At 45.6% G+C, this 14,092-nt stretch overlaps 1 protein-coding gene across 2 annotated transcripts; it reads left to right on the top strand.

Annotated features, from left to right (window-relative positions):
• The first annotated feature begins 2,549 nt into the window (after positions 1 to 2,549).
• On the top strand, positions 2,550 to 12,450 carry fhdc2 (FH2 domain containing 2). Of its 2 annotated transcripts, XM_084549509.1 has the most exons (12): positions 2,550 to 3,304; positions 4,413 to 5,006; positions 5,373 to 5,434; positions 6,997 to 7,099; positions 7,358 to 7,443; positions 7,677 to 7,777; positions 7,999 to 8,069; positions 8,315 to 8,422; positions 8,774 to 8,844; positions 9,337 to 9,454; positions 9,563 to 9,727; positions 9,835 to 12,450. In XM_084549509.1, the coding sequence occupies exons 2-12, from the start codon at positions 4,548 to 4,550 to the stop codon at positions 11,755 to 11,757; spliced, it is 3,267 nt and encodes a 1,088-aa protein (XP_084405635.1). In that variant the 5' UTR covers positions 2,550 to 3,304; positions 4,413 to 4,547; the 3' UTR covers positions 11,758 to 12,450. The 2 variants fall into 2 exon arrangements, with proteins under 2 accessions (XP_084405635.1, XP_084405634.1); XM_084549508.1 differs by having other exon boundaries at positions 9,337 to 9,727.
• The last annotated feature ends 1,642 nt before the right edge of the window (positions 12,451 to 14,092 follow it).

Below are 14,092 nucleotides of genomic sequence, written 5' to 3'. Positions count from 1 at the left end.
TGACCATAGCAGCTGGGGCAGGAAGGCGGCGGAGGGTGGGAGAGTCTGCCCCAGTGTTTTTGCAGGCCAATAATCCCCTTTATTGAGTCTCAGGAAATCCTAATTGGAGTCGGAAGTGGCTCTAGTGGCCAGATGTGCTAAGACTAACAGAGCTGACCCAACCCCCGAGGACAACTGACCACAAGCACCTCAGCCTCCTTTCCACCCTGCTGAGTTTCAGTTGAACACACAAAAATGCAAGGCCGCCTGACCGCAAGCACATCCACGAAACTCTTCTCCAAGCCGACCGGAGGAATTTCTCTTTATCAAAACTCAATAGACAACACTCGTGTGCACACATGCACCCTGTGTTAAAAACGCTAGACAGGTTGGTAAACACAGGGAAGCATCAGCTGTGCACGGTCTATGAAAACAAAGCGCGGTGCAGAGTTCAGCCGCCCCTCTTGTCTTGCTCTCTCAGTCGATAAAGTCTAGGAAAAATGTCGCTAACGTTACAAAATGCACATAGTGGAAATTCTTTAACAATCTATGTGCAGAAAGCCAAAAAAAAGCCTGAAAAAAGAAGTTACGGATGTGTTCTGGCAAAAAGATGAAAGCACTAAAAACCGAAAGCTTCCGGAGATAGCTCTTGGAGTGTGTTTTTTTTAACTTCTCCCCAAGTTTGACTCACAGCCCTCCCCTTTCTGTTTCCATGATGTTTGTAACATTGTCTAACGGCCTGTCTGTGAACCCTTAAAGTGACATTGTGCAGCAGTGTGTGTGTGCCTCTCTTCATGTCTGTGCGGATGGATATGTTCTAAGTTCTCATGTACAGAGCAGTCGTTTGTGGGTTAATGCCAGCGCACACTGGCTCTTGTTTTAGGAAAAGAGTGCAAGACACTGAGACTGTATATGTGTTGTCTGTCTCTTGTTGTCTTTCCTTATCAGACGGTCTCACCAAAGCCAGAGATGCTTGTCAAACCGTTCTGGATAACTGCACGTGATCTGAGCGCAGCTGGAACCCGAGAAAGATCAGAGGAAGCTGGGTTTGATTAGGAATACCTTCCCAGACCTACTGTCCCGGTCTAGAATCAGACCCAGGTGCGCGCTTTTCCTCACACATACATACACACATTACGCATGTGTTTGATACTCCCGCAGAGCTGCAGTCACACTGACCTATTTACTCCACCATGGAAATGGCCAAGACCCAGGAGGCAGACCAGACTCACCAGAGGCTGAGTAACACGAAGCCCCCATACTGTGATATCAATAGTTTCACATGGAAAGGTTTTACAGCCACTTTTACACGCTATATAAATGGGGCATCTGGTCAAAAAATCTATTGTATTGATTTCTTTACATCCGGATTTATTTCTGCAGCGTGAAAAAAACAGCTGCAGTGGAGGTCACTGATTTTGATCACCACTGCAAAAGTACTAAAATAACTTTTGTGTGGGTGAGACTCATGATTATTTAGGTTTATTATGAGGGCTTCCATGCATCCGTAATACATAATGTGCGTAAAAGTTAAAGGAGGAGGGAGCCAATAGCCTTCACCTCCGTGCAACCCCTCTGGGACTTCAAAGCGAGATTAAGAAGGAGAGAGGGTGAAGGGCTAACACTTGCTGCTTGGCTGCAACTACCCCACTGAACCTAAGGGCTGAGCTGCGGGGTAGTTGGCACTGGGCTCTCATGTGTTAAGCCTTATTTATCCATTCAGAAAAAAAAAAAAGGCAGCCAGCTTCGTTAAGACATCAGATGAAATGCCACACTTGACAATCAACCGGCACTGAGACGTTTTCTTGGAAGATTTCGAGAAAAACGCACATTTCTCACCGTTTTCTGCGCGCCTGAATGCGAAGACTCCCTCTCATACTGACCCACACAAATGTTACACATGAACACCCTCATGCGCATTCACTCACTAAAGAATGGGTCGAGTGAAGCACATGCACTGGAGCTCACTGTTATGCAAAATGGACCAACCAGCCGGGAGCGGGCCTGTACACATCACAGACTGTTTTGTTTCTTTGCAGTTTAACTATCTTGGTAAAAGAAGTGAGGGATGCCAAGTTAACTCCTTACTATTCATTAATCACTGTCGCGGTGTCCATGTTGCTTGGATGCCGGCATAATGTGTGGAATTGTGCGGGGGTTGATCAGGCCTTTTATGGACTATAAGGCTGCCGTCTCTCAACAGTGGCATTTCCTTGTATTCTGAGAAGTGCACTGTACTCTGAGAAGTGAGTGACTGAATAGAAAGTGAAGTTTCCTGAGAGAGGTTTATTCTGGCACGGCGCACTATAACATGCCCTGCTGCCCAGGCACAACAATGGCCAGATCTTTGGGGTCATAACCTCCTAATTACTGCAACCCCAGAAGTGATGACGACCAACTGTCAGCGTGGCCTGTGAAAGGGGCTACCTGAGCCGGACTCAGGAGCCACCAGGTGACATGGGCCAGGAGTGCTCCAGCACCTCGGATGAAAGGTCTGTGTTATGGGTCTACATCCCAGCACCTGGGGCCATTTCAGCACCCTAGAGGGACTTCTGGCCTCTTAGCTTTCACCTATGCATTGCTCTCGGTGCAGGGAGGACACGCAGACGTTATTTCCCATGTCTGATAGCCATCTGCTCCCTCTCTCAGGTTCTCAAAAGCAAGATTCCTCATGATCAAGGCCTTCTGCACTAATCACAGATTAGAGTCCTGACTACCGTGATGATTCGCCTGAAACAGACACTAATCAAGTTGTCCGCACAGCTCCTGACAGCTGACAAGCTTTCACGTATAATCTTATCTGTACAAACATTGCTGTTAAACCACTATATGAGATATCAGGCCATTGAAACGTTTTTATTTTTTTGAAGATTAAAGAGATTTAGCGAGTTGAAGCATTAAGTTATTGATTTTAATGCCAATCTTAACACTTTTATTTAATCTCTTATTCAGCTCGGCTAACATTCCGTACGATCAGCCCCATTATTGCATCTTTAAAGACGATAGATGGATTAAAATCGAGCAAAGATCGAGTGCACTCCCACCTGAAAGCCTTAAATCCGCCCATGGGAAAACTGGGAGGATACAATAAGGGCATATCAGCGTGGGGGCGAGCGCCTGCGCGTTCGCGTTGAGCTGAGTGGAAGTTGCTCTGCGAGTTGAAGGCGAGAGACTGCAGCGAGTGGAGCTGAACAAGTCACCGGGGTTCAAGAAGACGCACAGCAAACAACAAAGTATGGAGTAAACGGTCTGGAAGTTTTCTGTGGGATTTAACGGCAACATTTTCAAGCGCACCTTCCTGGACAAGCGTGCCCGTCAACTGCAGGTAAGGGGGACAAAAAAAAAGAAAAAAGAAAAGAAAAGTAAAGATTATGACCTGAAATACAGACACAAGAATTGGCTTTATTATTTTATTTAATGCTATGTTAACGTAAAACTTACAAATGACTATAAACAGTTTGGATTAAACCAAATGTCAACATATCATGTGAAGCTTATTGAATCTTGCTCATGTTTCTTAGCTTTTTTTTTTAATTTAATTTAATATTTTTTTCTCTTACTCACTTTCCCCTAACTTTTCACCCTTCCCAGCAGCTCTCACGCAAATAACATTTTCTCTTGTTAAGATATAAATCTCGTGAAATGACTGAGGCTGAGATCATCAGCGGCCGTCTTTGCAGCGCGCTCCTGCGGCATTCCGTGGAACAGCTTGGCAACCAGGCGCATCCCCTCAGAAGTTCCCCAAATGTTAAATAACGCGTAGAAAAACGCTACACGGGACTAGAGGATATGCCGTGGCCAAATGCGAAACCACGCAGCGATTAGAGTTTACCCAAAACCAGCCTCTGAGTCATTCCCAAATGCATTACTAATCCCACTTAAAACCTGCTGGTTTAAGTGCGTACCACCCGTTTTTCAGACATGACGAGGGAGGAATATTTGAAGTTGTGATCAGTGAAAATGCAGAACCCTCTATTTCTCAGTTTTATGGTTAACTGTGCGTCTTACCTAGCCCGTGTGGTGTCTGAATATTTTCTAATTAGAAGGGAAAAGGCATGGCTGAGGTGTGTGCGCTTGCAGTGAGGTGAATCTGAACAGGATGGGACAAGCTGTTCAAACAGCCCACAGAGGGGGAGAGCTCATCTTGCCCAGCTAGTACTTTCCCAAAAACGCCTTGAACCTCGGCTGAAAGTTGAACCAGAGGTTAGACTTCTAGCTCCAACAGCTTGTTAGATCGCTGGATTTGTTGGAAGTCGTCATAATGACAGGAGAAGCGAGGCCAGGGGTCACGCGAGCTCAGGTGAAGCCGTCGACCTCGGCTGAAGTTGGCTGACTGGTGTGCTGGAGCGAAACTCTGGAACAACACTGATTACGTCTCTTTCTGTTCTCCACAATGTGTGCGCTAATATTTTTGTTGTTGTTTTGTCTCCTAGGCTGGAGTTATTGATTGACCTTTGAACTACAGCTCACTGGATACTTGAAAATACGTCACCGGCTGAGTGAGTGAGCGAGCGAGCAGAGCCTGTTTACCCGCTGTCACCCTTCCCTCTCACAACCAGGCAGCCTCTATGCACATCAACCTGACTGTGGTCGTCAAGGAATCGCGTGCCTTTCATGGAACACTGCCTGCCCTTCCCTCCACTGTCCCAGACACTGTGGAAGTGACAGCCATGGAGTCACGTCTGGTGCTGCTCACCTCTCCGCCGCCTCCCTTAGCACCTCCGCCACCTCCACCTCCTCCTCCCCCGCCTTCAAATGCATCATCCTCGCCTTTTAGCCGGGCGGATAGCGCCCGCCGGAGCCGCTTGAGGAATCTTAACTGGGAGCGTATTCCCAAAGAGAAAGTTGAGGGGAGGAAGAGTGTGTGGAGTGGGGCTGCGGCAGGTGAGGAAGAGTTCCCAATAGACCTCCACTCTCTGGATGAACTGTTCAGTCAGAAGGACAGCAAGCCTCGGGACAGGCCCAGCACCCTGAGGCGGCAATCTGCACTGCTGCGCTGCAGATCCCCCCAGGATACAGCGGCAGAGGTCAGTTCATCAGGATGGCGGAGATATTCGGCCCTGTTCAGATTTGGCACTAACACGTCCTGGGTAATCTGATCACAAGTGGTCCTCTTTATGTGCGTGTGTTCACACCAAGGATTTAAAAAATGCACCACCACTTTTGATTGGTTCTCCATTCTGCTCTCTGTATGCAAATAAACACAGACATCAGACTCCAAATGTTGTCTGAGCACTTGGATCACATCCCCAGAACATCTTGGGTGTGTGTTCACACCTTTGCTCGAGGCTGGCCACTTATGATCAACCAGGGCGCATGTTAATACCAGGTCTGAACAGGCCCTTTGTCTTTATCCTTTCTTGCCCTTACATGTGCTCCTTGCCTCCTTACAGATCACCTTACTGGACTCCAAACGCAGTATGAACATTGGAATATTCCTGCGGCAGTTCAAGATGTAAGCTTTTTAAATTGTTTTGTTTACTCGAATTGAAATGACTATGAACTCTTGAGTCATTCTGATAATTGATTGTTTCACATTATTAGTAATTATGCCAAATATTCAGTTAGTAAATTGTCGTATAAATAAAAGCACAACAGCATTAGCCTTTGTTTATCCATTTGATTGCTACGGCAAGTCCAAACTGAAAGTAAGAGCAGGAAACACAAATGTGTACAACTGTGCCCGGGGGAACAGTACTTCACTTAAAACACTGGCGAGTGGAGGCATATGTCAAAGGTGGACGGGGGTCTGTGTCAGAAGTTTGTAGTTTCATCAGAAAAGAGGGATGTCAAGGAGTGGACAGGGTGTATTTCAGGGGAAGGTGCACCCTGAGCAGCTGGGCTAGGCCTCGAATGAGGGTGGTGAGTAAGTGGCTGGGTACAACCTTTAGGAGTCAGAGCTGACACCTGCTGATGCCCTTAAAGAGTGTCTAATCTTAAAGCCAGCCCCCCTGCGGAGAGAGACCCCACATGTGGCTTGTCATATTCATCCGTCCTTGGAGGGCTCTTTAGCATGTTTGCCTGGCTCAAACAAAGCTGCACTTCTGGCAAAGAATAGGGCTGTTTTATAAGCACATTAACATACCGTTTAACATCTGAAATATCTACGGTTTAATGTTGACAGGCACGACAAATGCGTGCAGCATTTCCTCACAGAATTTCATCCATAAAGATAAAGGGGGAAAGGTGTTATTGTCATGCCTCCATGAGACTCTCAACTGAAGAGCGTCTCTTCTCTAAACTAGATTTGTCAAGACTTGCAGGGAAAGCTTTTACGTGAAAGGAGGCTCTTCTGTGCACAAACAATGGTCTTGTCTGCAGCTTATTTGCCCCTTATTTGTTCTGAAGAGAGACAGACGTGCAGTTCAAATGTGGGTGTAGTTTAAACTTTTGTGTTATCGGTGTATGAGTAGGTCACTTAAATTCATTTTGTGCTTTTTATAGGCGTTCTGTGTTTCATTTGGCGCAATTAACCGAGAAGTGTTTTCGTTTTCTTTGGAACATGATTCACTCTTCGGCTTCTTTAGATGTCTTCAGCCGTTGGTGTCAAATAACACGTGGCGTCTAAGGTATGAATAAGGAGAATCTGTCTGAGAATAAAGGCTACTCATCGCAGTGTGAGCGTGTGCGATGGGTTGTGAGTTGAAGGAGGAGTGAGGGAGAGGATAATGGAAAACTGCTGGAATATAGGACAGACGTGTCACCCTGAGAAAGTCAGCTAGAGGTGATACACCTTGACATCTCGGGACCCTTCAGACATCCTCCGTGCATGTCTGCCTTTTATTTGTCCAGTGGATATGCTACTTTGTGTCGCCAGTGCGGCGTCAACCTCCCCTCCCTCCCCGACCCTTTGACTGATAAGAATAGGATAAGCCCCGTTATTGCGCGATCATTGCAAAACTGAAACTGATAACACCCCTGCCGCATGGTTTCTATGGTAATTTTGTACCGTTTCTAATGCTGAAAAGACCTCTGCTTTTAAAATGAGCTTATACCAGAATGTGTGTATTTCCGCAGGCCTGCTAAGGAGATTGTTGAGGACATCAGGCAGGGTGTTGGAGACCGCTACGGAGCAGAAAAGCTCGCAGAGCTCTGCAAATTGCTGCCTGACAATGAGGAGGTAAAAGGCCCTTTCCTGCAAACAAACAGAGACAAGCTCCTTCCTCTCCCCACCTCCCCTCTCTTACTCATCATCTGGCTCTGGTTAGGATGATCAAAAGTTTGCCATTACACCATGTCGTATGATGTGGTCTGTTTCCAGACGTGGACCACGCTGAGAGATATTGGAATTGACTCTTAACGACAAGTTGGCTTTAGTGTCCCAGATTTTGTTTTTGTCGAAGCTTCTTTTCACGTTTTAATATTTATTCTCTCTCAGGAGTCTCGCCTGAGGAGGTTCAGTGGGGAGCGGAGCTTGCTGGGGGAGCCCGATCTTTTCCTGCTGCTGCTGGTGGAAGTCCCCAGGTACTCCCCTCCTCTCAGTTAAAAAAAAAAAAAAAAAAAAAAAAGCACCTAAAATCTCTCTCATCTTGTCATATTTAACTTAAAATCTCCTGTTTTTCTCGTTCCTTCCACTTGGTTTACTTTGCGATGGCGTGTTTGTTCAACTGATGACTGATCTGGAGTGCCTTCTTGTCTCCATCGTCACTCACCCCTTTCCATTCACCAACCTGTCCCCCTCTTGCCTCCTTCACTAGCTTTCGGCTACGTCTGGATGCCATGATCCTGCAACAAGAGTTTGACCCCGCTGTGACCTCTCTGTGTGTGGCAGCCAGATGTCTGACAGAAGCGGCCAGAGGTAAAGTAACAGCAGGGAGTAGTGTACTCCACTGCTATAAAGATCTGGATCTGCGTTGCACTTTTTAAATGCTCTTATGCAGCCAAGTGTTGAGATTTAAGTGCCTGAATGCAAATGAGTACTTTGCAGAAAGTTTTTTTTTAAACTTGTTGCCTTAATGTTAGCTGCATGCACATTTTTACTCAGTAATAATATTAAATCTCATTCTTTTACTCTTACAGAACTGCTGAGCTGTCCAGAATTGCACTCCATCCTCCGATTGGTGCTGAAAGCAGGGAACTATATGAATGCTGTGAGTTCTTCTTTATTTTATTTCTTTTCTGCGGCCTGAAAAAAAAAAAAAAAAGAACCCACAATCCGTTCTTTTATCGGTGCACAATGCAGCAGTCGCAAGTGATCTGGGTGTGTGTGTGCTGGGGCGTCACTATGACTGTGCACCTGGGTTTTGAATTGTTGTTTGTTTAAAGTTGTCACATGTTGTGTGTATGAGTGTGTGAGTGTGTGTGTGTTATTCTGACCTTGTCCGTGGCTTCTCAGGGTGGCTATGCAGGGAATGCTGCAGGTTTTCGAATTTCATCACTACTCAAACTGGCGGACACCAAAGCCAACAAGCCGGGCATGAATCTGCTGCATTACGTTGCTATGGTAAGATCTGAAATTTACATTCTGTAAAAGACTGATCCATAGTTGTTTAAACATAGAAAACCTAATTAAATATGGTAAAATTTTATTTTTATTCATGCTATCCATACCATTTAAAAATACCAAGAGTTTGTGTTTAATGAAATAAATGTATTTTGGAAAAGTTAGACCTTCAAAGTCAAAATGAAAACGTTCAAGAAAAGCTTTTTGAAAGAAAAAATGGTTTCAGGTCACAGAGAACAGTAGCTGTGGAAGACCCTAGAAGCAGACCATATGATTTTGCCACCGCAAATGTTTGTGCATTGCTTCTTCTGAAAACAATAGCTGGATAATCATTTGTATTTGTCTCCACAGGAAGCTGTGAAAAAGGACCAGAGTTTACTGTCATTTCCCAGCCAACTAGGCCATGTTGGCTCCGCCTCCAGGTCAGTCCCTTCCCAAAACTCCAATTCTTCCCGATTATGCAGTGATTGAGTCGAAGGGAATACACAAGCGCTGCAACAAACCCCCCAATTGTCTGACAGAATAAAGTAAAATCGTTGCATTTTTGTATCAGACCATGAAGCCCAGCTGTCGACAGTAGCTGGCTGCCTCAGTGAAAGTGGGTTATGACAACACTGATACTTCAAGGCTGTATTTGAGCTGCTTGGGAGTTGTACTGTGACTTTCTTTGATTCTCTCCTGAAACATGGCACTGAAGAATGACTGTCCTTATGAGAATCCTCATTCTGCCTCCATGCCACTGCAGTTTTCCAAGAATCCATATTAAAAAAACAAAAAAAAAAAACATCCCGGATCATGTGCAGTCATTTATTGCCCGTTTCCAGTTACGGAACATTTCTTCAAACGTATTACACAGCTGTTTCTGTACAGTTAGTCTTATAATTATGTCTAACGTGTCCTCTCCTTCTCTCCAGGTTGTCTGAGGAGTCTGTGCTGGATGACTTGGCCAAGTTAAAAAGCAGAGTTGCGGCCCTTAAGGCTAACACACAGGCTGAGGCGGAGATCTGGCAGCAGACACAGCTTTTTCTGGAGGTATACAGTGTTTTGTTTTTTTGGGTAGATACACCAGATAATCTCTTCAAATCAATTCAAGGATGGAATGCAAGACAGTGTAAAATATGTGTGCCTGTGTGGGTGCAGGTGGCTGAGGAGCGCCTGAAGGAGGCAGACGACGAGGTGGAGGGTATGAGGATGTCGAGTCAGGCTCTGGTGGAGTTCTTCTGTGAAGATGACGGCACTTTCAAACTAGAGGAGGCTTGCAGGGTCTTCCATTTGTTTTGCCATCGCTTCCAAAAAGCTGTCCAGGTTAGACACCGCTGACCACAAAAAATCATATTGTTGTAGAACCTAAACGCGTAAACTGAACTCTGCACTAAGAATCAAAGAAAATAATCAATTACCCTCTTTTATAGGAAAATGCAGAGCGGGAACTGAAGGAGCAGAAACGTTTGGAACGTCAGCGTGTGATTGGAGAAAAGCGCCGCTCTCTGGCAATTTGTACGGGGCTGGATCTGGTCCTGAGCCATGCCAAGGAGCCGCCTCCGAGTCAGGAGAGCCAAGATGAGCTGGAGAAACTTCTGGAGAAGAATTTGAGCTACACTTGGAGTCGTCGTAGTTTTAGAAAGTCGGATTCCCACAGACACTCCCACCACCAGCTGCACAGCGACACCCATCCCCACAACTCATCCATGGTCAAGAGCTTTCCTGAGCTGGGCAGCAGCCCGACATCAACCAGTATTCACTCAAACAGCTCCTCTGACCATGAGACCACTGCTGTGCTTTGCAGCTCACCTGAGACTGATGACACATGTTCCCCCATTGACCAGGAACCTAGTCTGGGCAGAGGGAGCAGGGCTCAGCACAGCCCAGAAACAAACCTGAGCATGGAAGCAGTTCAAGACTCGCATATTGCAAAATTTAGTCGCTCCCAGCACAGAAGTGGCTTCACAGTGAAGCGACATGGGCCTGATAGCCTTTCGTACATGCTGCAAGTCCAACCAAAGGCAACAGGACTTGAAAAAGAAGCCGAATTTCCACATGAACGCATGGCTATAAACGGTTCCAGTACACGCTCTGTTGCTAATAATACAGATTCACCAGCCCAGTGTGTTAAAAGCCAGGCCTCCACTTATAAGCAGAGGTTTGGAAAAACTGTGACAGATGGTAATTGTCCTCTTCAAAGTAAATCAGATGGCTCTTGTGTCAATGAAGCTGAACAGTCTGTTCATACGAGTGGAATACCTTCTCATAGTGGCACTAGGACTGGGATGTTGAAGTACCGGAGATCTGAGACCAAATCACAGTCATCTGTAAATGCTCCGGATGAAGTCCATGCACAGCCTCAGAAGAGAGACTCAACTTCCACGAAAACAAGGGCTGCTTCGCGTTTAACAAAACAGGCCAACACAGAAAGTGCGTCCACACCTGTGGAGGAGAACTGGATGCCGTCCAGTCTGCCAGACTTCAGCCAATCACAGCCAGAGGAGGAGTCGGACTTGCCAAGTGCTGAGAGGGAGACGGGAAGGTCATACTCCCGTGTAGGGGAAACACTGGAGTGCCACACTCTGGTGAAAGGCCTCCGATCCTATGATGCCTTGACACCCCCAACGTCCCCACTCCCACGACCCACGCCAAGCCTCTGCTCCAAGTGGAGGAAAGAGAGAGAGGTCAACCTTCGAGGGGGGACAACTCCGGGGTCTCCAACATCAAAGGAGGAGACTCGGACCGTGAAGATCCCTGTGCGCAGTGGGATAGGGGCCAAGAGGGGACTCGTGTCACGTGCAGGTCCTTCCAATAGCACAGGCATTCCCAGGGTCCGCACTAAAACAGAACCTTCGAATGCACCCTCAACCACTACGAATCCACCCACTCCTACACGGCTGTCTGCTAGTCGAAGCATATCGATGCGCTTGTCTCCTAACACTCGGCCAACTGTTGCTCAAGCAGAGGTGAAACGAAGTAACAGCACACGGGGGAGAACAACTGAGTCTCCCGGAAAGCCTACCCTGACCGACAGGCCTTCAGACAGATCTGTCCCTGAGAAGGTTTCTGGCAGAACCCAGCCATCCTTTATCAGAGGAGCATCTCTCCGTGTGTCCAAACGACTCGCCCCGAACTCTGAGACTCCGATCCCCTCCCAACCTCGCACTGCCCACAGCCCATCCTCTGCCACAGCCAAGACAATACGCACGGCCGTCATATCAGCGGCCCGGAGTAAAACTGCAAAGACGACAAGCACAAGCACCTCTCCTGTTGGCTCTAAAGTCCCGACAGGCTCACGGATACCTGGTTCCAAAATGCCTCGGGCTGCTGCAGCTCCGCCACTGTGGAGGTGATGATGGAGGAGATTAAGTTCCTGCCCAGTTTGCTCAAACGTCTCATAGATTTCTGGTCTTATCCCTCATCTGAAGTTCATCTAAATGCAACTTTTGTGAAATATCAGTGTATGTCTGAGTGTTTAGGTTAGACGTGTGTAAAAGGAAGATGCACTAGGAGCATTGGGGCTCTCTAGTGTTTCACGTAACAGTAGGATAGTGGATCCTCTACAATCTACCTCTTTTACACCCATTTTTGTCCTTTGCAGGCAATAGGACAGAAAAAGAAGACATGTCTTACAGTAACTGTTCACATCTAGAACAACATTCACATTAGTGAAAGGCTGCCAGATGAACGCTACGCTGTGTTAAGCATTGGGGGGAAAAAAAATTATTTTTCTGTTTTACTTTAGGAACTTGTCCAAATGTTATGTGAGCCTTCTGCTAAGTGATCATTGTGTTTTCAGACATGGCTGTCTTGCAGTCCGAACTCGGTACAGCGCTGAACTGTTCATCCTCTTGTTGCGAGGCCTCATCATTTTGATGCACTTTACAAACTGAAGAAGAGGCAGTAAGGGGGTGGTTACTGTAATTTTTTTGTCATTTTCTTTTATTTTATATCAAAAGATTCTATAACTTTATTGAATAGCATTGGTTGTTATTCACTGTATTATGTGGATTTGTAAATAAGAGAAAATGAATAAAGAAAGCGTTGTGAATAGAAGTCTTGTATATGTGTTCTTCAGTTTCCTATTCAAGGTCTCCAATCTTCCACATCAACAGCTGCTCCTGCTGCCTTCTTGTCGCGCATATTTTTCCTCTCCCTCTCTTCTGAACTCCCCCTTGCTGCATCTCTTGACACGGCCATCCCCAGTCCCGTCAGTGCCTGTTGTCATGGCAATGCTACAGATGTCCCAGGGAATCTCCTGGCAGAATAGTGGGGTGCAAGGGTTGGGGAGGAGGGTGACTGTGGGTGTAGGGGTCCCAGTGGGAATTCTGTTTTTATAGGCTGCGGTGACGCCAAAACCTCTTGGGAAAAGCAATAAACCGGTGCCCCTTTGTGTTCTCGAGTGTCCGGTTGTTGGTCAGCGCTGGCCTTTTAACCTGCCTCAGTGTAAAGAGGTGACATCATCAACAGGTCTCCAGGGGTGTAGTCCAAAGAGAGCCCTCTTTTAGCTGCCTTCATGTATTCTGCACCGATCTGAAAGCGTCGGGCGAGGGAGAAGAATGTCTTGTCTGGATGTGAATAAGTGATATATGAGCTTTTAGACCAGTGCTGACCGATGACAGGATGAGGTCCAAAAGACAGGGGACAGGATTGTTTATGGCCCCTTTCTATGTGCGCACACAGTGACACATTGACATTTAACGACAAGGACGGAGCAAGTTCAAGAGAAAGGTTGACGTAGCAGAAGATTTATAGACTATAGGACTGTAGAGTCTGACTGGATTTAAACTGGGATTTAGGAAGTTGGTCTCCTTTCACTTTTCTTTTACATCGGTCTATTATTATAGGACATAATTCAAATATTTCTGTTGTGCTGTTGTTTCAGGGGAAAAAAATCATGAAAACATCTATTGGCAAATTGAATTATTGGAGATTTATTAATTTATTGCATTGGTAGAAGCAGTACAGGAAAGTACATTTACTCAAGTACTCTTCTTGATGTAGTTTTGAGGTACATGTCAACTATCCAGCAGTATATAAAGCTACAATTAACGTATCAGGTAAATCCAGCATAACATAAATAGCTAGGGGCTGTTCCGTTAGGACTTTTGTCTCATATTAGGTTTTGCTGCTTCATTTCTGTGGTGGAGGAAGAAGTACTCAGATATTCCACAACTGTCATTTCACAAATTAGTAATACCACAATCAAATTCATACTCCAGTCCATAACTAAAAGTTGAGAAAATGTAAAAAACAATTTAAAGAAAACAACAAGCTGTGTAAAACAGTGCCATTTATTGTGTAAATATTTTATTAATTATTAATATTCATTCGTTATTATTATTGATTAATTGATACTTTCATTGTTGAGCTTAGTTAAAAAATAGGTACTCTAACCTATAACAACTGACCTGTTTTACATATGAGATATTGCTATTAATTATAGTTGTCAAATAAATGTTGTTTAGTTATTTTCCTCAGAAATGTGGTGAAATAAAGGTTAACTATCCTAAAATGTATGTGTTTCTCAACACAGGACACGTGAGTTACAAAGTTCAAAACAAGAAAAACAGAACAGCTTAACAATGCCATCTAGTGTCACACGAACGCCGTCACAAAATGAAACTACAACTACCAGTGTGCATCACTTCCGTACGTCGACTTTTACGTAATGGACAGCTCCCCGGA

Source organism: Chelon labrosus, assembly GCF_963514085.1.
Source record: "Chelon labrosus genome assembly, chromosome: 8".
In the NCBI taxonomy this organism is placed as follows: Eukaryota; Metazoa; Chordata; class Actinopteri; order Mugiliformes; family Mugilidae; genus Chelon; species Chelon labrosus.
This window is presented reverse-complemented; position numbering and strand designations above follow the sequence as displayed.